Source organism: Callorhinus ursinus, unplaced genomic scaffold, assembly GCF_003265705.2.
Source record: "Callorhinus ursinus isolate GAN/ISIS: 27379988/994484 unplaced genomic scaffold, GSC_fseal_2.0 scaffold22, whole genome shotgun sequence".
NCBI lineage: Eukaryota > Metazoa > Chordata > Mammalia > Carnivora > Otariidae > Callorhinus > Callorhinus ursinus.
In genome coordinates, this window is record NW_027397084.1 from 22,631,852 (window position 1) to 22,658,504 (window position 26,653).

A 26,653-nucleotide genomic window follows, 5' to 3' on the forward strand; every position below is an offset into this window, starting at 1 on the left:
CCTTATAGAGGTTACATTCTGATGGGGAAGAAACTAAGTTTTTAAATATAAAACTTATTAGATGAACAAATGAATATATAATTTGTATTATTGTATAAGGGAAAATAGAAGGAAAAACAACTTTTAAAACCAGAATGCATATAGATAAATAAATAAATTCATAGACATATTTAAATTGTGGTAAATGATATGAAGCGAGACTAACCAAGGTTTCTCACTTAGATATGGGGGCAGTGGTTGCTCAGTGCTAGGAAGTTCTTCTTGGCATTCAAGCTAAGACCTGTTGTTGAATAAGCATTAACCAAAGGAAGGGTTGATATGAAATGAAAGAACATGTATGACTGGAGAACATTTATGAATGGGTAAAGTCATGAGCTAACGTCAAAGAGGAAGTCAAGGACCAGGTCATGGAGACCCTGGGGAGAATTTTGTATCTTATGCAAGTGTAACAGGAACTCACTGGGGAGTGACATGATTCAGCTCTGCTTCAAAAATCCTCTCACTGTAGTGTGGAAAGTGCATAGAAAAGGCACAAGATTGGAAGCAATTAATATAGTGAGTTTTTATTTAAAGATTTGATGGAATATTGTGTAGCAGTCAAAACGGAGATAAAAAAATGACTTTAAGGTGGGTTTTGGGAGAGAAATAGTAAGCACAGTGATGAGTGAGATCCTGGGGATGAGTATATGGTCATGTCAAGGATGGCTTCCTGTTTTCTGTCTTCGAGGAAGGAGGGTATGGGGAAGACTGCATGCGGAAAACATATTTAGATGAAGGATGAGTAGAAATCAAGAGTTAAGCTTCAGATATGCTACATTTAAGATTTCTGAAGACATTTAATTAAACAGTTCAATAGACAGGTTTGGAGTTTATAAGAAACATTCTTTTTTTTAAATTTTTTATTGTTATGTTAATCACCATACATTACATCATTAGTTTTTGATGTAGTGTTCCATGATTCATTGTTTGTGTATAACACCCAGTGCTCCATTCAACACGTGCCCTCTTTAATACCCATCACCAGGCTAACCCATCCTCCCAGCCCCCTCCCCTCTAGAACCCTCAGTTTGTTTCTCAGAGTCCATAGTCTCTCATGGTTCATCTCCCCCTCCGATTCCCACCCCCTTCATTTTTCCCTTCCTACTATCTTCTTTTTTTTTTTTTAACATATAATGTGTTATTTGTTTCAGAGGTACAAGTCTGTATAAGAAACATTCTTATGACCCATTCTACTCATACTTAAGATATTTGTCTGAAACAGATGTCTTACTAGATTGTAATCTCTTTCTATGTCGGGACTTTTTCTTTTTTAATCGTCCACCATATTTTACACAAGGTAGAGAATGGTTGAGATAAAGGATAAAAGGGAATTATATCTTGTGTCGTACTGTGTGTAGGGAAGGAACTAACTGCCTTCAGCTTAATCCTCATGAAAGACTATTGATTTTTACAGATGGTCGAACTGAAGAGCAATTAAATAACTTGCCAAAGATCACAAACTAGTTGGAAAACCAGATTTTTTTGCCTCCAGGGCCTAAAGTTATCACATTAAACCCCAGTTTGTTCTATTGAGTCTTTTAAGTCTTTGGTAGACTTCATTCATTAAATAAATAAATAAATATATATATATATATATATATATATATATATGGGGAGTTGTGTTAGACCTACTCTATGTTGGGATCCTATCCTACAGTGGTAAATAGGGAAAATACCTTTCCTTTAAGAGCTTAGAGTCTAATATAGGAAACACATAATAAATATGTGTACATAAACTAGAAAATGTTTAACTGTGAATAGGGCCATAAAGAAAATAAACAGGGTGATATAATAGAGAGGAATGGTGGGGAGTGAATTTCTTTAGATAAGGCAGTTAAAATAGACCCAAGTTAGCAGAGACTCACGGATAAGGATGGAAAACACTGTTCTACTTAGAAAGGAAAAGTCCTGTGGTGGAAGAGAAAGAGAAAAGACCTGTACAAGTTGATCTGGGTCAGTAAACAAGCTGCCATATATAACGTGACCACAGAGCGAGACAGAAGCCAAGCCATGGAAAGCCTTGTAGGCCATTGTCTAAGATTTGGATTTTATTCTAAGAGCACCGGCAAGCCATTGAATTATTTCAAGTAAGGGAACAACATGATCTGATTTTTTTTTTTAAGATAACTATAGTTTCTGAGAGAAGAAGCAATTCAGAGTAAAAGAGTAGACTCAAGAAAGCCATTTAGGCAGCTCTTGAATTAGCTCAGGTTAGAGATTCCAATGGTTTCTAGAGGGTAATGGAATGGAGAAAGAAGTACAGGGATTTAAGACATGTTCCAGAAATAATACTGAGAGGATGTTGATGGATGGGTCATAGGAGGCAAAGGAAAACCAGAAATAAAGATGACCCTTAGCTTTTTGGTGTGAGCGTTTGAATAGACAGTGGCACCTTCCATTAAGGTGGGTGACACTGGAGAAGAAAGTGCTTTAGTGGTGGGAAATCAACAGTTCTGCCCGATAAACATTTGTTGAATTAAAAAAAAAACCACAACATTGGTCACACAAGATCATTTTTATTACATGATTAAACACCATGTTTCCTTGCATTATCATTCATTTATGAGTTGTCTACGGTTACTTTCATATCACACCAGCAAAACTGGGTAATTGCCTGATAGCCCACAAAGCTGAAAATATTACTTTTGGGCCTTTTATAGAAAAAGTTTGCCAACCTCTGCAATAGAGCATGGCCTGAAACTAATCTTAGAGTATGGTTTCAAACCAAACAATAATCTTCTCCATAATCTTTATAAAACTTTGACTCCTCTTAAAGCCACTTTCTTCTTATTAACATGCATCTCTCCATCCCTAAGTTAGTTCACTATTGCAGTCTTCTCTCTCTCCATTTATTTTTGGTGTCTTTCTATTTACTCCCTAAAAGTGGGCCTTTCCTAAACTACATTTCTTAGCTTTTTTTTTCTTTCATCTCCTTAATATCAGCACAACTCACCATCTCACTTCTGATAGATTTTTGCACAAATGCCAGCTAACTAAAGAAGCTTTCCTTACTTAGTAAAGTTTCCCAACCCCACTCATTATTTTCCAATCATATCATCTACATTTCCATCTAGTTGTATTTGTTCCTCGTCTGTCTCCCCCACAGATACCACACCAGTCCCATGAGGGCAAAGACAACTTTTTTGTTCACTGGTGTATTTTCAGTGCCCATAACTGTGCCTGGCATGTAATAGGTTCTCAGTTAAGATTTGTTGAATAAATGAATCTGCCCATTCTTTCCTCTCTTCAGGAGGACTTATCCATGCCCACATTATCAATTATTACTTCTAATTAGGAGGCATCTAACTTACATCTTCAAATTCTAAATTTCATCATGCTCCAGATCTCTTAGGCTATGGTATCATATTTAGCTTTTTCTCCTACTATTTTCCTACCTAAACTTTTCTGCCCTATTAGAAACATTACCATTTCTCTAGGGCATATTGAGTTTCTTTACTTCATGCCTTTCCTCCTGCCCAGAAGCTACTATTCTAATAGTTCTGGAACATTACAGGCCTTTTCCGGGCTCTAGGTTTGCACAGCCCCTCTTCAAAGAGACCTTCTTTAGCCAACCAACCATGTTCCATCTCATCCTTTACCTCTTTCATACTCTCACAATCTAGCCTCATCTGGATTGTTTGTTCCCTTATTAATTGTGTGTATTCCCCACTAGACTGTGAGCTCTTTCAAGGCCAAGACTTCATGTCTCCTTGCTCACTTGTTAAATCCTCAGTAGTAAGATAGTGCTTGGAACATTCTCAGGGCTCAATAAAGATTTGTTGTATGAACAAATTTCCAGAATGAACTTCTGAGTCTACACTGATCTCTTTTCCCTTGTCACCCCTTAACACTGGTCGTTGCTATTACTTTTCTGGGGATAGATGAGTCACTATCTTGGAAAGCCCTTGGATTGTTGGTTTCAGTTGCTAATTTTCTACCTGCATTGGTGCCCAATTCCTAATAGGTCCTTGATTTAATTCTTCTCTAGTAATATTCAAAACCCCTTACATATTGAAACAGCATATTATACACACACATTCATACATGTGTATGTAAAGAGAAAGAAGTCAGTAATGTTGCATGTACAGAAGAACTCTCTCTCTTTCTCTTCTCTCTTATTCAAAACTTGGTTAATTATCATCTGATGCGCCTTCCTCTGGTTGGGAGAAGAAGGAAAACTTATTTCCTAAAGCATTTTCTTCTTTTTTTAAAATATTTTATTTATTTATTTTATTTGACAGAGAGAGAGAGAGAGAGAGAGCGCGCATGCACCAGCAAGGGAAGGGGGAAAGGGGGAGGGAGAGAATCTGTGGCAGACTCCGCATTGAGGGCAGCACCCAACGTGGGGCTCAATCTCATAACCATGACAGCATGACCTGAGCTGAAACCATGAGTCCAATGCTCAACCAACTGAGCCACCCAGGCATCCCAGTAAAGCATTTTCTTTATCATTTGTTTTTACTATTCAGATATTCATGCAAAAATGACTTCCCATATCACATTTTTTTTGCATTTATGTTAGGAGTAAAATCATGAACTACTTGGGTAGAGAAGATGAACATTTATAAAAAGTGTCTGTCTCTAAAAGACCACAAAACATACTCTTTTTGAAAACTAAAAGTGGTGTCATCAGCTTAAATTTCCCCACAATATTCAGCGTAGCCTTGAAAGAAAAGGTAGGAAGAACATGCAATGGGTAACAGAATAAGTACAGAAACACGTGTATTTTCGGAATGTGTTTCTCTTTAAAGAAAAATTGTACTGTTTCAGAATAGCTTCTCCATCATATGTCTAGAACAGAGGTAGGCATACTTTTTTCTGCAAAGGGCCAAACAGTAAATATTTTAGGATTTGTGGACCATCCAGTCTTCAGTGCAGCTATTGAACTCTGCCATTGCTGCACGAAAACAACCCTAGACCCTATGTGAATGAATGGATGTGGCTGTGTTCCAATAAAACTTCATTTGTGGACACTGAAATTGGAATTTCATATAATTTTCACATGCCAAGAAATATTATTCTTCTTTTGATTTTTTCAATCATTTAAAAATGTGACAAACCAGGGGTGCCTGGGTGGCTCAGTCATTAATGTCTGCCTTCGGCTCAGGTCATGATCCCAGGGTCCTGGGATCAAGCCCTGCATCAGGCTCCCTGCTCCGCGGGAAGCCTGCTTCTCCCTCTCCCACTCCCCCTGCTTGTGTTCCCTCTCTCGCTGTCTCTCTCTGTCAAATAAATAAAATCCTAAATAAATAAATAAATAAATAAATAAAATGTGACAAACCATTTTTAACTTGCAGACCGTACAAAAATAGCTGATAGGAAAGATTTGGCCTGTGGGATGGAGTTTGCCAGTTCCTGGTTGAGACAGTTCGGCTTCAATGAGAGTCAAGTACAGGCTGTGGACATACCTTGTGCATAGGCTTGATTACATGTTAGGGAAGTAGGAGAGACCTGAGAAGAAGCCGAGGGAGTCCTCCATGAAGAGCACTAAAGTCTGGCAAAAATACCGTGAACAGCTAGAAGACTGTGCCCTGCTGTGCAGAGACTCCCAGGCTTGGATAAAGAAACAGCCAATAGATAAAAACAGAATTTTAAGCTAATGATTCACAAGTAATTTACAAGTTTTTTTTTTTTATTTTGATGCTGGAAAGGAATACGTAGAATGGTTAATTAAAGTTTCAATATACATAATATGTCATTAAAAACTAACAAGTTGAAAAAAATATCCTCGATATACCACATAGTTACTTTTTTGACTGCCTAGTTTGTCCACTTTTAAAAAATCAGAGGATCTTAGGTGTGCCTGAATGGCTCAAGTCGGTTAAGCAGCTGACTCACGATTTCTGTTCAGGTCATGATCTCAGGGTCATGGGATCCAGCCCCCTGTGTCAGGCTCCTCGCTCCATGGGGATCTGCTTCAGGATTCTCTCTATCCCTCTGCCCACCCCCCCACCCTGCACGTGTGTACTTTCTCTCTCCAAAAAATAAATAAGTCTTTAAATTAAAATTTAAAAAAATTAAAATCAGAGGATCCTACTTTTTCTGTGAAAAAGAAACACCTGTAAATTGCTAATGGGAAGAATATTTCTCATCTAAATCTCTGTGTCCTGGTCCTGGGACGTGGAGTCACTTCCCTCTGCAGGGATGATGGTGGGATGCAACTGTGGGGCGCTCTCAGAGCGCTGTGGTCCTTGTGGACACCCCTGCTGAGTGGCTGTGTTTCCTAGGAAGTGATGGTTGCACACCACTTTCTAGCAAGCCTATTCTTTCTCTTTGGCCCTCAGTGTTCCAATCTTAGCCTTTCGGGAAAAGAGACAGAGTAAATGGAGGAAATAGGGTGATGAGAGAAGAACCAAAATCTGTCTGTCTGACTGTCTGAATGTTTCCTATAAACCACTCACTGTTGCAGAATCCTAAGATATGATTTTTTTATGGAGATGTTAGAACGTAAAGATTATGCTAGACAAATTAAAATATACGTATATATCCCCTTTTGAAAATCACCATTCTTCAGTGGTATCTAGTTTTGATCTCCTGTTGGACAAGTGAGAATAGTTTTATTCCCTCTCACTGAATCATTACGCCTGTCTTTTATATGTAGTGCAAAAATATTATAGTAAGACAAAGTAAATTTGCTATTAATTTGTTGGGGTAAAATCAAACCGCTCCACACAGTGCAAAATCATAATACTTCTGAGTAGGCAAACTGAGACTTGAGTCACAATGTTACCACTTTAACAGAGTCTACTTCCTCATTTGTAAAATGAATGTAGGGGTAATAACAATGAAGATACAGATAATAATGATGCCTCCTAGGGTTGTTTTAAATATTAAATAAGGGTTGTTCTAAATATTAAATAAGGTATCACATGTAAAGGATCCGCCTAAGTGCTGTGCTAAGAAGAGTGCCTAGCACAGAGGAGACATTTGATACGTACTTGTTGAATTAATTAAGGAATGGCTAACAAATGCTGAGGTCATGTCAAGTGTTCAGTAAGTGTCAGCTGTCCTTTCCTTCCCTCCCAAATGCCCTCAGTATTTTATAAGGCACTCAGCATTACTGTACAAATATAAAAACCATGACTTTTTAAGCTGCTAAATGCCAAGGAATCACACTACATGCAGGCTTTGCTCGGCCCCTCTGTGCTTGCAATGGTAGACAAGCAAAACTAACAGTTGCTTTCTAACACACTGATGCAATGCAGAGTTCCATCCCTGCCATATTTTTCTTGTAGGATTTCAAAACTGTGGAGGTGACCATCTAGTAATATTGAGTGATGTTTTCCACAAGCAAATCCATTTTGATAACTAGCCAACTTTCTAATATTGATGAGTTAAGACCCAATTTGTAAGTTGTTCCCTCTGAATCAACATGAAAAATGATGCAAACTTTAAATATTTTGAAAACATCAATATCCCTCTTATGGCAGCTCTTAAACTTCTATTTCTGTATCCACCTCTACTTTTGTTTTTGATTCTAAGGTGCCCTTGCTTGGGAGTTTCCTTTACTCATTTATAGACTGTGAGTTGCTGCTCTAAGCACTTAGGTCGCTGCATAAAAGTAGTGCTTTTGAAGTTCTCTTTGCAGACTGTGGCCTTGGCTGCAATGGTAATACTGAATTTGTCATTGAGGATACAGTCATTTTCCTTTTCAAAGGAGATTTTTAGCCTGGCTGACTTTGTGTGACCAAATAACCAGAGAAGCCAACCTCTTCCCTCTGGCAGATTCTATTGGAAAAAGGAAAGAGAGAGAGATGGAGACAGAGACACACAGAGAGACAGAGAGAGAGAGGGAAGGAAGGAGGAGAGAGAGAGGGAGAGAGAGAGAGAAGAAAAGAAAAAGAAGGAGGAGAAGGGGGAGGGGAAGGAGAAGAAGGAAGAAGGTAGGAAAGAGAATGAATAAAAAGGAACCCTCAGCTCCCTGGGTGGCACATTTAAGTACTAAAGGATAAGCTCTATTTTAAGTGCAATTCCTGCCTTTGGTTATGTGTATATATTTGATATAAAGTTTTAAATACACAACCTCAATTAGCCAAAACAACAGAGGTAAACTAGGACTGCCCCCCCCCAAAAAAAACAAGACAGGGGCGCCTGGGTGGCTCAGTCGTTAAGCGTCTGCCTTCGGCTCAGGTCATGATCCCAGGGTCCTGGGGTCGAGCCCCACATCGGGCTCCCTGCTCGGCGGAAAGCCTGCTTCTCCCTCTCCCACTCCCCCTGCTTGTGTTCCCTCTCTCGCTGTGTCTCTCTCTGTCAGATAAATAAATAAAATCTTAAAAAAAAAAAAAACAGGACATTATAGTTCCCCTAAAATATCAAGATTTGAATCCCAGGCCAAGATCCAGAGTCCACACTTGAGCCATTCTGGTAAATTGTGATTTTCCTCTATTGGCCTTCATTTGCCCATTGTGCTCATTCCTCCAGCATTCATACACACACCTTGGCTCTCTCGTCTTTTCCTTCTACATGCCTTCCATTCTTGTCCATGAAGCAACTGATGCATCAAATTAACTAACTCCAACTTTTGTACATGACAGAGCTGCCATTCTCCAGGACCTCAATTAGGGCTAAGTGCTAAAACCTCATGATTTTCCTCAGGAACAAGGGTAGAAGCTCCACCTTTGCTGCTTTGGTGAACCAAAAGCAAAACAAAAACAAACAAAACCCAGCCCATATGCTTTTAGACCCAACTGCAGGAATTCCTTATCCTTTCTGATGAGAAGGAATTTTATGCTGCATATCCAAATTCAAAATGAAAGTTTTAAAATTGCAAAATGAAAGTGCATCTGGTTTTGCTCCAAGGTTTATTGGTGATGAGTCACCTATTTTTATTGCATAAGAAATCAATCTAGTGTTGTAATGAAAACACGATACAGTGAATTTAGGATAATTCTTGGAGCATTCAAGATGTGCCTGTTTGTTCAGGGACACTGTGTTCTTTGAGGTTTCTTCTAAGCACTTTAATCTTCTGTAAGAAAGGCATTTTCTGTTTTTGAGGAAAGATGCTCTATTATCTAACCACCCACAATGCAGCAATTACTGCAGAAGCAGAGGGTGGAGATTGTGCACTTATGCTTTGCATTTGTGTTCCTTTGTCAGCACTGGACACATATTTGTATAAACTTGGCATACTTTAAAGCATTCATTTTAATCTTACCTCTTTGGTATTCACTTAACATCCGAGGTTCCCAGTTCCCTAAAGACTGCATTTAAGTTTTCCCTAAGTCTTTTGGACAGTTAAACCTGGTGAAGGAGGGAAGGGATTGAGGATTGAATTGGTCCAAGTGTCTGGTACAGGGACTGAAAGAAAGAGGAAATAAAAGACATCTTTAAATTATATTTGCTATATGGAAATAGGTTTTCTTGTTAATCATATCAGGGTCATGAAGAACCACAGTGTCATCCAAGGCATCATCCTGGATAGCTTTAAGGTAAAGATGTACAATTTTAAATAGTTCATATTTTAAAGGCCATGTATACTGATAATTTGAGGACTAGCATTGGACTCTCATCAGTCTATGAAGTCATATCCTTCTTGATAATGCATTTATTGAAAATATCATCTTACTTTAAGAACTACATTTCTACTAAAATCAATGAATAATTGTTTTTATGTCCTCCTTATGCTAAAGACTGCAATTCAAAGAACATTTTGCACAAATTAAATAGTGGTCCTAATTAATTTTTATATTTCTTTAATCTAGACGATGTTCAAAAGTACAATCTAATCTATATAGTCATCACTTAATAGATAATGTGCCTTTAATTGAAGAATGAATGCATTTCATCATGTGAGATACAAGCATGTATAATTATATCATTTTTGTATTTAAGAATATGGCATTAGACTAGAATTTATTCAGGATAAAGTGATAAGAGTTGGTATAGAATGTGCTTCCTTCATTTGTTATTTTTTCTTTTTGTTCATCTGATTTTTGTTTTCTATGCAAGGTGTATGGAAACAGATGAATTATTAGACTTCAGAGTCCAACAGTTTGTTTCTGGTTTATTTTCCTTTGTAACAGAAACCAATTGTGAGACAGAAAAACCTTCATTTCTTTTCATCAGTTTTTAGAGCAAAGGGGTGAAATAAATTTCCTCTAAATATCAAGAAAACCAAAGTTAGAATCAAGGGATTTGGAATCAGATGAACTTAGTTTTGCAGGTTGAATAAAGCTTAGGTGAACTGGGTTATTTATGGACAACAAAGACTATATTGTTTGGAAAATTAAAGAAACCAAAATAATTACAGCTGTTATCCAAAAACAGCATTTAACATCCATAATGAATTTATGTGTTACTCAGCACCCTCTTTCCTTCAACATTTAGTAACAAAATCCTTTTTTAAGCTTATTATGTCAAATTACAGGCCAAATGAAATTCCATCCTATGCTGATAATGGATGTCTATAATAGCCTGAAAGAGCTTTAGTAAAGTACAATAATACATAACCATTTCAATTTGGAACAAAGCCAGTGATGTAATATATTTATACAACTAATATTGTTAAATTCTTAATTTTCATTCTCTCGATTTAAATTACAAGTTTCTTCAGAGTGAAATCCACTTATGAGGGAGCTGAATGGTTTCTTACTTTAGCTTACTTTTGTAATAGCTTCTATAGTTTTCTTCATTATCATTCTATTTAAATCCTCCATGAGATACATAAAGCTTTAATGTAGAACAAGTATGGACCTATGTAAAAGTCACACAAATTACATTTCTTAATTGGAAATGTATATAATCAATAAGAACTTAAATATTTATCATTATAGTTTTATGACGTATGTGTGTGTGTGTAATTGTTACATATAATAAAAAATATATTCAGGCATTACCAACCATATCATTCATGAATTTTTTCAATGTATATTAAAGTACTTCTTGCAAGTAGAGACATGATTCTCCATTCAAAGTATACACTTATTACTTTCAATTGTAGGGGGATGTTTTAAAAGTTTTGGGTTATTGAACTACTTGATAAATCTTTCTGCATATTGTATCGGCTCTGTGGTTACGGCATTACAGGTGCTTTATTATTTGGATTGTGACAGTTCTGTCTCCAAGAGCAGTATGGCTTTGCCTTCCATGCCTCCATGGTACATCATTTAATCCATGAAAAATTTGTTCCAAAGATAACATTCAGACATAAATGCAGAAAATTTGTTCGAAAGACAAAGTTCAGATTTAAATGCAGATTTCAGCCTATGAATCAAGTGTGTTCATCAAACTCCTTAGCAAAAAATACAGTATGGACTTCTGACAATTGGAATGGAGGTCAGCCATGAACAACCAGTGGCAATACACGCTGGTCCTCTCAGAACACACTCCACTGGCCATCAGTGCCTGATTCTTCTGGAAAGCAACAGAAATCTAAATTGATAGGTAAAAGAATTGGCAGCCTTCATGAATATTGTCTAAGAACAGGAAACAAGTCTGTTTTGTGGCTCTGATAAATACAATTTTGGCTCAAGATTTTATTTTGAGGATATTGCAAGTTTTTATTTGGTCAATTGTGATTGCACTGAAAGATCTTGGTTAACATTATTACTTCTTTCCTAATAGTGGCTAGCATTCAGAAGCTTCCTGCAGCCTCCGTTCTAACCGACATCAACTTCCCAATGAAAGGACGAAAGGGAATGGTTGACTGGGCAAGAAACTCAGAAGATAGGGTAGTCATCCCAAAAAGCATTTTTACTCCTGTGTCATCAAAAGGTAATAATTTGAGCTTTGAACAAAACATTTCTAATAAGGCTGTTTAATAGTAGTTCACTACATATAAATCTGCTTGTGTCAAACAACTTAGTCTACAATCATGATTCTAAACTAATTTTGTAAATATAGAAAACTGACATTTGGTCTCTAAATCTGAATTTACTGGAGGAAAGGATCTATTAAAATGGGAAAAAAAATACAAGTGCAAATTCTGGACCTGAGCTTGGCCTGGTTAAGTTTCAGGATTGACAGTTTTATCTCAGTATAAAGCCTGTGGCATATTTTAATTTTAGGTATGGAAATGTGTTGCATTTTCCACAGTCATTTTTGACTTCTTCCTCACTTTTGCTTTGGTTTGTAGATATTATTTTGGTATATAAAAGCATATTTAAGAAAAAATTCAGTTTTGGGAACATCTTCAGCCGCCTCTAAAAATTAATGGCTACTTTTGACAGCGACATCGGAGTCTTCCTTTTTACCTTGGAGATTTTGACCTTCTAGCTTAGAGCTCCAAAAGAAAATTGTTTTCCTTTCCCCATATCATTGGGAATTGAAACTCCTTAGCTGCAACTACTGTAGCCTTCTGTCTCAGCCTGGTGAAGGAAGATTACTTCATATGACACAAAAACCCTGAAAACTCATCTTTTTGAGCTACCATTAATATGTATGGTGTGTGGGTTAATCTGTTCCATGCATGGTTAGGAAGGCATTTCTTCTACTCAGCTTTGCATCAGCAAGTACTGGAATCCCCCTGTAATGAGAAGATTAAAGTTTTAGAAGACAGTATTTTTCTTGTCGTTTCACTAATATTTTTAATTTCATTTTTTCTAGAGTTAGATGAATCATTGGTATTTGTTCTTGGAGCAGTCCTGTACAAAAACTTAGATCTAATTTTGCCCACTTTGAGGTAAGCTATGAAATAATAAGCTGTTATAATCTTTGTAAATTATTCCAAAAATGTGATTATAGCTCATGTTATGAAAATAGTCAAACAAGCTTTGTTAACACAAAAGGCTTTTTCTTAAATTACATAGAAAATACCCATTTAATGAACAGCTTATTAGCATATTATGCACTTCAAAACAACTAGAAAAACACTTTTGGTGTCTGATTATACCCCGGCAATTCTTTTGTAACTAATCATGACTTGCCTTAAGACTAAGGAAAAAAAAAATTAAGGAAAAGAAAAAACTCAAGTCTCTGTAGTAGAATGGGTTGTTTTAAAATTAATCTGTCTTCTCTCTTTATTTGCACTTAATGGTACTGTTCATCAACATTACATGAAATTAAAGGAGTGCTATGATGACTGGGACTGCATGTTTTGTTCATCATTTGCACAAGATCTCAATTTGCCTCTAAATAAATATTCAATTATAGCGACATTAAGAAAAAATGCTGTTGTTAAATTAGAAGACTATTTTTGGAAGAAATCCATTGATTTCTTTCCTCCCAGACATAAAAAGAAACAATTACACATAGTAATTCTATGAACATTTATTTGCTCTATTGTCTTAACTACTTTACCTGATCTCACAGAAAACATCCTTTACACCTACTTGGGTAGTGATGCTCTCACTCATGATGACCTGTTTCCTCCACCCCATCTCCTTCTGGATGACTGAGACCAAGTTTTTTTTGTTGTTTTTTGTTTTAGTTAAACACAGCCACATTTGCAGTGAGCTCTTACTCACACCCTTATGAATAAAACCTTAAGTTTTTAGGGAGGAAGGACTGTAAATGATGTATACAGTTATACCAGAAGCATAACAAATAGTCTCATAAATAAACACAATTAGAGTTCAGTCCGGCAGAAAAAAGGCCTTGCAAGGAAGCAACTAAGTTTTCTGCAGCGGCAGTGACTAGTCATGATTCTTTGGAGAAAATCTTTCCATGTGCAGCAAATTATTAATACAGTCAGTAAATCTCTAGCTGTAACCGAAGAGACAACTAATGGGAAGCTGAGTTTTCTTTAATTATCTTCTTCTCTGGATGGAATTTGGGCTTTCTGAATTTGAATCGGTCTGTGTTTGCTTTTGTTCTACCAACTTTTCCACTGGTTTTGTTAAAACACTTTGGTGTGCACAATTACAGATAAAATAGACTTATACTTACATTGCCTTTAACTTTGCATGTGGTGTTTATTTGATAAGAAATGTGCTCAAGTTCAGGATACCCAGATACTCAAAGTTAGATCCTTATTTCTGTAGGGGGTTCATTTGTATGAAGCTAATCTTTCAAGAACTCTAGACTAGACACTAACTTAAAATCAGAGGACTTGGGTTTTAATTTTAATTTCACATAACAAAAAATTTATAAACTTGTCCAGTCACTCAGAAATTGTCTGCCTTCAGTTCAGCTTTAAAATATAAGCACCAAATAAATAAATAAATAAGCACCTGGATGTGCAACATTCACCCTGTTTGCTGCTGAGAGACATAGTGAATGCAAACAAAATATTCAACATAAAATGCTTTAGATTGTGATACAGTTTTTCTCCTACCTGTCTAACAAAGTTGCATTATGATTAATCTTGTTTTGCATAATACCATAGAACTCATTCGTACACCATAAGCCAGGTTATTCCATGTTTCATAAATTTATAGTCAAGGGAATTGAAAATTTATTTAGGGTAGACTAATGGGTATGTTATGAATGATTTAATGGATAAAGCAGGAATTGTACAAACGGATTCAAATTTGCAGGCAAGTCATTGACTTTTTTATATGTATATTGTGGTGTTGAACTCAAAGGTTCTCTCCAACTTCAAAAATTCCTTGTCTTTATTGCAATAAAACTGGAGAATTGTGCAGTTCTGACATATTCTTTAGCTTAAAGTCCTTAACAACCTTTATATAAGAACTGTGAATACCCACTTATACTTTCTATGTACAAAGTAATTAGGTAAATGACTATAGGAAAACAATATTCGCATTTAGACTGGGAATAATGACAATGGAATGCTCAGGATGAAATATTTGTTTAAGTACTGTTTCAAAGGTGAAATATTAGCATTTACTTCTCATTTCCTTTTATTTTATACAGTAAAATAATGTAATGAAGCATCCTCAGGCTTGGTTTTTGTTTTTGTTTTTTTTTATTATTCTCCTTTTCAAAAAACTATTCCAGAAAGTTGAGTTAGTAATCATACCAATGATAGATCTGCTAAATAAGATAAGTCTTTGAAAGGACAAGGGTGATGTCTTTGTTTTAGTCACTGAACAAATATTTACTAAGCAGCAACCTGGCTAACCTTACTGTCTGAATTCTTTTAAATCTTTTCTACTGTCAAAACTCCAGAACAGTGCTTAATAAATAACAAAGGTCCAAGAAACGTTTACTGGAATAATTAATTGTCTTATCTGATAGAATATTCTACATAAGCCATTTTTAAAATAATAAGGTACATAGACATTTAGCATATATGCCATACAAATATGTTAGGAACAGAGGAATAAAATACATATTTCTTGTTGTTTTACTTATAAATTGGACTATGTGAATTGAACCCAGTAGGGAAGGGGATATCTTCCAATTCAACATGCAAAAATACACAGATTTGCTCTTTATGTTTAGTTATTTACCAAATTTTCATGACACATTTTCCTGAGTGATCATTTTACTAATTGTCTGTTGAAACTATTGGAGCCAAGTTTCCCATACACTGAATAATGTTAGGCTTGCTGTTAAGTTTCCAGAAATTTTATATTTTGATACAATCATTTTCAAAACAATACTTTGCATAATTTCTCTCATGGGGACTAGGAAGGAGAAATTGATGTAATGTTTTGAATAGATATGATTTAGAAATTTCCTTTCATACATAGGCAGAAATAACTTTGCATGTTGAGTCTTTTATTTAGAGATTTCTTTTCTTCTCTTGCCCTACTATGCATTCAGCTATTCTTCAAGCTGCAATTTTTATTTTGCCATTTGATTGTCTTCCTTTTTACAATTAAGTAAATTTAGATTGTCCCTTCAACTGAAGGAATATTCTCTACTTTTGTCCAAACTAAATATGTGCTGTTCTCAGCCTTCCACTTTTATCCCTCTTAGAATAATTTTTGATAGTCAAAAAGCATAAACCAGGATATTAGTGCTGCAAGGTCCTTTAAAGGTTAGTACCATCTAGAATTCTAATTTTTCACATGAGACACTGACTTCCTTATTAGTTCAGTGACCTACCCAAGATTATGTGTCCAGTAGGTCACTGAGTTCTAATCCAACTCAAGTCTTCTCGGCCAAAACCAGGACTCTTCCACTGTCTTGCTTCCTCTGTAATGCTAGTATCGATTCCTTTGAGCAGTACAAACTATGCACTTCGATGTTAGTGTGAATACGTATCGCTCTTATGCTGAAAATCTTCTAAGGTCAAGGAGGAGGTGACCATGCATGAGCAAACTCAAGGATACTTGAGGGTCAATGTGGTGGTCCCAACCCAGGCTATTGACATCAAGGCGTCAGGCTATCACTCTTCCCAGCCCCTCATGACCATTTTTGGGATGAAGGCTGGCCAGCAGAGGCTAGAGGGTCTTTTGAGACAGGCGAGGCCACCCACACACATCCCCCACTCAAGTCAAGAAACTAACAACCACTCACAGCCTGACAAGCTCCCAAACCACTGGTGAGGAGTTTTAACTTTTAGGAGGACAATTTGGCAATATCAAGAGGCTTTAAAAATGCATTGTCATTGATGCAAACACTTCTAGGAATTTATGGTACAGAAATTATCTCTAAGGAAAAAAAAAGTGTATCCAATCATACACTCAAGCTAGCATTTAAGAAACAGTTGTAAACAGTCTATTTTCTGATTCATTTAATAGATTCCAGTTTTATAGGAAATCACAATACTTTTGAGTATAGGAGCAATGTGTAGTTTCCCTGTAGGACATGTGGACGATGTAGTCCTGTTAAAAAAAAAAAGCATTTTAATGTAGCTATTAACATTCACGACACTGTAAAGGATCTAATTAAAATTATATGCAAATTCCACTATAGTATTAAAATGCCAGGAAAAATACAGATGAACAAAAAGCAACAATGTTCTCATAAGCCAGTAGTGGTTTGGAAATTATCTTTCAAAAAGGAAAAAAAATTTCAATAATGCAAAACCACATGAATTTGCTGTCAGGTACACCAACCTAATAAAGATAAATGACGTGGAATTTTTTTCATATTTAGCAAATGGAACTCATTTGAGTTTGTATATTATAGGAATTAAAAGCAAATGGGAAAAGTAATTGAACTAAATTATTTTGAAATAATCAAAAAATGGAAACATAATTACTTTTAAACCCATACATTCTGAAGGCAATCAACCTGAAATTGTTGAGTAGTCTTAAGAGCACCTGTTCTTCAGGTTCAGGACCTAAACTTTGGATCTTGCTTCTTCATTCTGAGTTTTCAATGACATATTGTAGTTTTTGTGATATCCGGTATCTTTTTATAATATCCTATTGTGAGGACACTAGAAATTAAAATTATCTATGGGAATAACAAATTTGCATGACTAATACTATGAAATATTATTATGCATTCAGTATATTACTTACAAAAATCTGAGTTTAATTTAGTCATACCTTTTGAATGTGAATTTAAATCCCTGAGGTTTCTGGAGGGGAGGAGGGAGGGGGGATGGGTTAGCCTGGTGATGGGTATTGAGGAGGGCACGTTCTGCATGGAGCACTGGGTGTTATGAACAAGCAATGAATCATGGAACACTACACCAAAACAAATTATGTAATATATGGTGATTAACATAACAATAAAAAATTAAAAAAAAAATCCCTGATCACTTAACTTCTTTGTAGTTCTAGGTGTTACATCCCTCAGTAAACCCACCTTGAAATCCTAATTAGTTTTAAAGCACTAAATTAGCCCAATCTTACTTTTTAACAGCCATCAGCTGATTTTAGTTTTAAAAGCAAATATATTTAACATGATTTTGATGAAGTCCCAGTTCCTAGTATACATGAAATCATCTATTTTGTTTTGGTTTTATTTAAATTGGGGGGCTAGTTTGAAACAATTATGAAAACTCTCAAGTTAGAAGCTACATGAACTATAATTCTAAACATGGAAAGAGGTTACAGTAATTTTAATAACTTTTATTAAACTATTAACACCTCTTTATTGTACCTTATCCGGTTATCCTTTATTTGCACGATAAGTTCCACAGTCCTCTTCACTGATGTTTATTTGTAACACTGCAGTGCATTTTCTTAAATGTGGTAAAAAACATATAACATGAAACTTACCCATCTTAAGATGCACAGAATAGTAGTGTTGAACTATATCTACCTTTTTGTGCAACAAATCTCTAGACCTTTTTCATCCTGCAAAATTGAAACTGTATGCTCTTTGAACAACAACATCCTTTCTCTCACCTCCTCCCAGCCTCTGTGTTTCTAAAACTTTGACTACGGTAGGTACCTCATATGAGTGGAATCATGCATTCCTTGGTTTTTTGTTTTTGTTTTTGTTTTCGGTGACTGGTTTCACTTAGCATAATGTTTTCAATGTTCACCTTTGTTTTTGCATATGACAGAATTTTCTTCTTTTAAAGCTGGATAATATTCCATAGTCTGTATATACCATATTTTCTTTATCTATGATCTATCAACAGATATTTAGGATGCTTCCACCTCTTGGCTATCATGAATAGTGTTGCAATAAACAAGGGTGTGCAAATATCTCTTTGAGATTCTGTTTTCAATTCTGTTGGTTATATATCCAGAAGTGGAATTTCTGCATCACATGCTAATTATATTTTTGATTTTTTTTGAAGGATCTCCATACTGTTTTCCAAGCAACTGCACCATTTTACATTCCCACTAACAATGCACAAGGCTTCCAATTTCTCCACAACAATGCCAACACTTATTATTTTCTGGGTTTTTTTATTGTTTTGTTTTGTTTGTTTGGATAGTAGCCATCCTAATAGGTATGAAATGATATCTCATTTTGGTTTTGATTTGCATTTCCCTGATGATTAGTGATGTTGAGCATCTTTTCATATACTCGTTGGCCATCTCTGTACCATATTTGGAGAAATGTCTAAGTCTTTTGCCCATTTTTTTAATCCTATTTTTTTTTTTGTTGGTGAGTTTTAGGATTTCTTTATATATTCTCAATATTAACCCTTTGACAGATATATGGCTTATAAATATCCTTTCTTATCCCATAGACTGCCTCTTCACTCTGTTACTTGTTTACTGCACAGAAGTTTTTAAGTCTGATGTAGTACTATTTGTGTAGTTTAGTTTTTGTTGCCTGTGCTTTTGGTGTCATATGAAAGCAATCATTGTCAGATTCAATGTCATGAAGCTTTTCCCCTATGTTTTCTTCTAGGAGTTTTATAGTTTCAAATCTTATGTTTAGATCTTTAATCTATTTTGAGTTAATTTTGTTATATGGCACAATGTAAGGGTCCATTCTTTTGCATGTGGATGTCCAGTTTTCCCAGCATCATTTGTTGAACAGATTATCTTTTCCCCATTGTGTGTAGCCTTGGCACCATTGTCAAAGATAATTTGAGCCTATAAGAGAGGGTTTATTTCTGGGCTTTCTATTCTATTCAGTTGGTTTATGTGTCTGTCACATGTCTTTATCCCAGTACCATACTGTTTTGGCTTGCTGTAGCTTTGTAATATGTTTTGAAATAAGGAAACGAGGCATCTAGCTTTGTCTTACTTCATAAAGATTGTATTGACTATTCAGAGTTTTTTGAGAATCCAAATAAATTTCAGGATTTTTTTTCTATTTGGGTAAAAAAGGTATCATTGGGATTTTTGATAGGAATTGCAGTGATCTTTAGATTGCTTTGGGTAGTACAAACATTTTAACACTATTAAGTCTTCAAATTCATGAACATGGGACATCTTTCCATTTATTTGTGTCTTCTTTGATTTCTGTCAGCAAGATTTTCTTTGGGGGGGGTTTCTGGATAAAAGTCTTTTACTTTCTTACATTCATTCCTAAGTATTTTATTCTTTTTTATTCTATTATAAATATTTTTTTCCTTAATTTACTTTTTGGATTATTTGTTAGTGTATAGAAATGCAACTGATTTTTAAGTGTAAATGTTGTATCCTGTAACTTTGCTAAATTTGTTTATTAGTTCTGACAGGGATTTTGTGGAATCTTTAGGGTTTTCTACATATAAGATCATTTCACCTTGAACATAGATAATTTTGCTTCTTCCCTTTGCATTTGGTTGCCTTATATTTCTCCTTCTTGCCTAATTGCTTTGGTTAGGAATGCAATACTATGTTGAATAGAAGTGGCAATAGATGGCATCCTTGCCTTGTTCCTCATATAACAGTGAACACTTTCAGTTTTTCACCATTGAATATAATGTTAGCTATTGGTTTATCATGTACAGTCCTTACTATGTTGAGATACATTCCCTCTATGTCTAATTTGTTGAGGTTTTATCCTGAAAAAATGAATTTTTTTTCAAATGTTTCCGCATCAATTGAAATGATCATGTTTTTGTCCTCCGTTCTGTTAATGTAGTATATTACCTTGATTTTCATATGTTGAACCATCCTTGCATCCCAGAAATAATTCCCACTTGACCATGTTGTATGATATTTTTAATGTGTTGTTGAATTTGATTTGCTAGTATTTTGTTTAGATTATTGTTTTTTTTGTATCACTCTTCATCAGGAATATTGGCCTGTAGTTTTCATTTCTTGTATCTTTTTCTGATTTTGGTAGGAGGGTCTCATAAAGTGAGTTTGGAAGTATGTCCTCCTCTTCAAAGTTTTGGAAAAGTTTGAGAAGAATTGATGTTAATTCTTCTTTACATATTTGATGGAATTTTTCCAGCGAAGCCATCTGTTCTTGGGCTTTTCTGTGTTGGGAGGTTTTGATGACAGATTCAATCTCTAATAGTTACAGGTCTGTTCCATTTTTAAATTTCTTCATGAATCTTAGTCTTGGTAGCTTTTATGTTTATAGGAATTTCTTTTAAGTTATCCAAATCATTAGCATGTGATTGTTTATAGTAGTCTCTTGTAATCCTTTTTATTTCTGTGGCATCAGTTCTAATATCTCCTCTCTTCATTTCTGGTTTTTGTTATTTTAGTTTTCTCCCTTTAATTAGTTAGTCTAGTTAAGAGTTGGTCAATTTTGTTGATTTTTTTTCAAACAACTCTTATTCTGGTTGATATTTTCTATTGTTTTTCTGTTCCCTATTTCATTTGTTTCTGCTTTAATTTTTATTGTTCCCTTCTTTCTGCTAACTCTGGTTTTAGGTTTTTTTTTCTAGTTCTGTGAGATATAAAAACAGGTTGTTGATTTGAGCTCTTCTTTTTAAATGGAAGCATTTACTCCTATTTCTGTCTTAGGGCTTTTGCTGTGTCCCATTAGTTTTGATAATGTGTTTTCATTTTCATTTGTCTCAAGATATTTTTAGTTTCTCTTGTAGTCTGTCCTTTGGTCATTGATTGTTCAAGAGTGTTTTATTTAATTTCCACATATTTGTGAATTTTCCAGTTTTTGTTTTTGTTTTTTTGGGTTTTTTTTTTTTTGCCTTTGATTTCTAGTTTCATTCCACTGTGGTCAGAAAAGATACTTAATATGATTCCAATCATCTTAAATTTGTTCAGACTCTTTTTGTGGAATCACCTGTGATTTATCCTGGAGAAGACTCTATAAGCACTTGAGAAGAACGTATGTTCTGCTGTTGTTGAATAGGGTGTTCTTTATATGTCTGTTAGATCCAACTGATCTATAGTGTTGTTCATGTCCTCTGTTTCTTATTGATCTATTATCTGGTTGATTTATCCATCATGAAAGTGGGGTATTGAATTGAAATCTACTATTTTTGTGTTACTGTCTATTTTTCCCTTCCATTCTGTCAACATTTGCTTCATATATTTGGGTGCTCTACTATTAGGTATGTATATGTTTATAATTGTTTTATCTCCCTGGTGAATTGGCCCTTTTATTAGTATATAATTCTTCTTTATCTCTTATTATGGTTTTTGACTTAAAGTCCATTTTGTCCATTACAAATATGACCAACTATGCTTTCTTTTGGTTACCATTTGCATGGCCATCATTTTCCATCTTTCACTTTCAGCCTGTGGTATGTCCTTATACCTAAAGTGAGTCTCTTGTAAACAACTACATTCCATTTTATAGTCACTTCTTTTTACTCTCTTTAAGATATGGTTTATATACTCTAAGTGCCTTAAGCCTCTGTAATAATTGTGAAGAATAACTTGGGTCTCCTTTGAATGAGTAATTCTACACATTTTAAATGTTTTAGCCAAACCTACTAGCACAAATTTCAAGAATAGAAAAAAACTTTATTATTGCAGTCATGAAATCCATTTGGCTATAAGCCCTGCTTTCCCAGCAGTGAATATAAATGTGTGCCCAGCCAGAAAGCATTAGCAGATCACAAAGCCTGACATGGCACATAAGGAGCCAGCTACTCACTTATGCAAATTAGAATAAGTTGATGGAATAAATTAAAGATAATTTCACATGCTATACACTTTTTTAAAAGGGACCCACTGCATAATGTAAATTTGATTATTTTTCCTTCATTAAGCATTTTAATACCACGATAATGGCATTACATTTTAATCCAACTTGGTCAAAAGTTTGATATTTTTGTTTATTATGTGTTTATTTAATATGATATTTAAACATGTGTTAGCACTAAAATGTGCAAAGCATAATACAAATGAGGATACATAAATGCTAGATACAAATCTTGCCCTCGTTGAACTTATAATCATGTGGAAGGAGACGTACATATTAATGGATGTTGTGGTAGAGATAGTTACATATTAGCAGGACAGGGTAGGGGAGAGTACTAACATGAGTGTGATGAGAACATCCATCTGCATAATTATATTGGCATGCAACCTTTCCCAGTTGAATTCTAAATAAGTTCACACACACACACACACACACACACACACACACACACACACAGCAAAAGTCATAGATGGGCTCTGTCCTCTAGGGGTCATCTCCACCAGGCCAGTTGAGAAGCTGATAAACCTGGCACAGCGTAACATACCCTACAGAGGGCTGCTCATCTTAGGTACTTTGCTTTCTATACCCCAGTTTCTCAGGGTCTAAATTCCCACATGCCCAAACACACAAAGAGAGCTTCATAAATATTTTGACAAAATTATAAATTCTTGCTTGGAATACTCACATCTGTATTTTCCAGTAAATGATCCACTTACACAACTTTAAAATAATACAAAATATCTGTATACCATTAAATTTAACTAACGTTTATTAATTAAAATTAGCAGTTGAGTTAAATTAACATTGGCTTTATTTATAGCAGAGAAATGGGATTATAAATAGAACCAGAATAAAGAGGCAAAATGAATTAAAGTGACATAAATATTTTTGTTTCAAAGTAAACAAACCAGAACTCAAACATATTCAGGCTAATTTGGAAAAGGAACTTGCATCTGTGTGCTCAGGACTATTCTCTGGGCGAAACCTCCATAATTCTTTTTGGTGGTGACAGACAAACATTCTCCCCAATCCCAAATTATATACACCTTGTCATGCTCTGAGAATCCTGTCACATCTGCTAATATAATTAATTGCCCAACATCACCTCACAGCTTTGTTAATTCCATCTATTCTCACCTGATGCCCTGAACACCCTTACTCGGAGAAACAGGGAACAATAAATTTGCAAAGGGAACTTGGCATTTAAAGTTTACCTTCATATCATTCTCAGTGCAACTGACCTTCAGTTAGTATTAAATGAAATAAAGGACAGTTAACCAGCCCTCTCTGTTTGCAGCTACCTTCCCCTAAGAAATATAAAGTCAAATTTTACTTTGTTGTTCTTTACTTTTTACTGTTAGGCTAGATACCATGAAGCTTCCTCAGTGTTTAAGAATTTGTTATTTGACATTACTGAATACATGAGAGATGGGCTAAAAAATGTTATCCAACTCAAAATATGTTTAGAGTTCCTCTATTACTAAATATGGTTAATTCCTCATGGTGGCAGAGTCAGCATTTTTTTCTTGTGAAATATCATGGCAAAGACCATCCCATTAGAGAAAAGATTTTCACAAAGAATGTGGGGTTCAACATTGTTCTACAGTATTAGAATTATACAGTTTTGATGGTATGGCCATTTTTGGAAAGAGTGTGGCATTTACTTATAAAATTAAACACGCTTTCACCACATGATCAAGTCCACTCCTAGGTATTTACCCAAAACATATGAAAACACGTGTCTATGTAGAAACTATGTATGCCAATTATTCATAATAGCCAAATATGAATAGTACTATTCATAAAAACTAAAAACCAGAAGTAACCCACAGGTTGTTTACGTAATTGATGAGTAGGTCACAAACTGTGTTATAGCCATATCATGGAATAGTACTCACCTATAAAGAGAAACAAAATGGATGAATCTCAGAAACATTATGCTAAGTGAATTAAGTCAAACATGAAGGTCTTTGTACTGTATGATTCTATTTAAATGAAATTCTAGAAAAGGCATGATTTTAGTGGCAACATGTTCATTAGTTGCCTGGAACCTTGGGAGCAGGAGGGGATCAGATGCAAAGAGTTCAAGGAAAGTGTTCAGGGTGAGGGATCAGGTTGTCTATCTTGATTTGGTGCTGCTTGCATGGTAGTATACAATTACTAAAAGCATTAAACTGCCCACTTAAAATTGGTGAATTTTATTATCTACAAATGATGTTGTGAACAACAAAAAAGAAGGAAAAATGGAATGACTTCATCTTTGGTACCCGTTACAAATTCCCCGGAATAGTACATGTTCTATGGAAGAACATGCTCTGTGATTTGTTTCAAATCAGAAAGAAGGGATGGAATAAATATATATAGCTGAAAGTATAATAAAACTTAAAATCTCTAAATAAGAGGTGATGTGTAGCATTTTATACGTGTTGGATAAAACTTGTACGTACAAGAAAGAGTTGGCTCAGTTTTATATGTTTATGTTTATGGATAATTTTTGTAGCTTGTAAATATATTTAAAACTTCTTTGTGGGTGAACTGTAATTGGTAAGGTATTTCAAAAGGCAAATGTATTCCTTCCATGGAGCATATTGAGATAAAGAAGTGGCCTGAAATTCTCTATTGCTTAAATGAATGATGGTCAATGATTAGCAACAGCATTTATTTACATTTAAACGCTGCTTGCTTTCATGCTAAACCACATCCCTATCATTCATCTTAATGAATTTTGAGATAGTCTAAAAAAAACCACCAAGATAGCACTTTACAAGAAGAATATTTGGTCTCCTGGAGAACAAAACTGTTAAGTCCACCTTGAGATAAATGGATTATATTCATTTAAAGATTGCCTGAAGGTTTGAATTCACAATCCATCTCTCTTGTAGGTGAATCAGATTTAAGTAATCAAAAGCTTGTCAGTGCTGCTACTTTTTCATCTTCCCTACATCTAAAATGGTACAGTCAGCAATAGCTTCCCCCCGCAAAGTTTCCTAGTTCCAGATAGGGTTTGTTTATAAGAAGAAGTGAACTGTAGCTTTCCATGAGTAGTACTTTAGTATCATGCTTAAAATCTGTTTGCCCAAGGTTTCTCTGTTTTCCTTAAGATACGTTAGGATATATTTATTTAACATGCATCCCAGCACGTACTGAGCAGGAGGAATTCATACTTGTCATCGATCCTTTCTCCTTTTAATAATCATAATTACTCTGTTTCAGAAATTACACTGTCGTTAATTCCAAAATCATCGTGGTCACAATAAGGCCTGAACCCAAAACAACTGATTCGTTCCTGGAGATAGAACTAGCTCATCTGGCTAATGTAAGTATCGTCCATGTGGCATTGAGTTGCTTATAGAATTTACCTTTTAAAAAAGGTTAACACTCATTTGATTAGATCAAAACACATTTTTCTAGACTTTTTAGAGTTATAAACGAAGTGATTTGTCATGAAGGTATATATTATATGGAAACAAAATGCCGGGAGATACCAAGTGATGTGCATGCATTTTTGATAACTCTACTTCTGGTGCCTGTATAGTTTGAAATACTGTTTTTATCAAGTTTTATAAAAATGCAGAATTTTGTTTTTTTAAAAAAATACCAGATTATCCTATGCTTTTGTCCGTAATAAAACTCCCTTCAGTTTATCCAAGATAATAGTTACTAAATTGTTTATCTACGTACACATCTTTACTGGGCTCTGAGCCAAGCAGCGGAGGAGACCAAGATGAATAAGAACCTGTCTCACCACGTGGTGGGGAAGATTGCCACGAAAATACATAGGTTTAAGATGCATACAGCAGTAGAAGTTATAAACATAATACAAAGGGGAATAATTAACTTCAGAGTACCCAGAGTAGGAGAATGGGCGGGATGGCATATGAAAGTGCTAGGTCAAGGATCAGAGAAACCTACTTCAAACTACCTGGGTACTCCAGTAATCCAAATCTAAACCTCTCATTCCAGAATGACAAGGACGCTTTCTTGAATCCATCCAACTGCAACTGAAATTCTTTAAATCTTGTTCAGTCCTTCTGTAGAAATTTAAAATTTCTTATATTTTACACATTCACTTTAAATGCTTCAATCATTGATGAGTAGGGACAAGGAAAGTGATTCCTATTAAGGCTCTCCTGATTATACTTCGATACTCCCTGTATTAAACTGAGCCACTCTCATGTGTTGCATTACACAGTTTTTTTTTAATTCCTTGAAAAGTTTCTGTGAAGCTGACCTTTACATACAAATAACAGAAGCACAGAGTGTCGTTTTCCCAAATTGATAAATTTAATGAATGACATAACAGAATTTATACTCACATCCTTTAGTTTACAAAACCTATGCATTCTCTCCTATTTTATAATTTCTGTTTTCCAAAAAGAAAATCAATCTTGGTTTTATAAAAAAT

General features: G+C 35.1%; 1 protein-coding gene across 4 annotated transcripts in view; it reads left to right on the top strand.

Moving 5' to 3' along the window:
* ADGRB3 (adhesion G protein-coupled receptor B3) overlaps positions 1-26,653 on the top strand; it is a 722,049-nt gene that overhangs the window by 386,127 nt on the left and 309,269 nt on the right. For all 4 annotated transcript variants that reach the window (XM_073905165.1, XM_073905166.1, XM_073905164.1 and 1 more), the window contains 3 exons: positions 11,602-11,751; positions 12,583-12,658; positions 25,462-25,564. In XM_073905165.1, the coding sequence (XP_073761266.1) occupies positions 11,602-11,751; positions 12,583-12,658; positions 25,462-25,564 (329 nt within the window). The remainder of the gene's footprint in view (positions 1-11,601; positions 11,752-12,582; positions 12,659-25,461; positions 25,565-26,653) is intronic.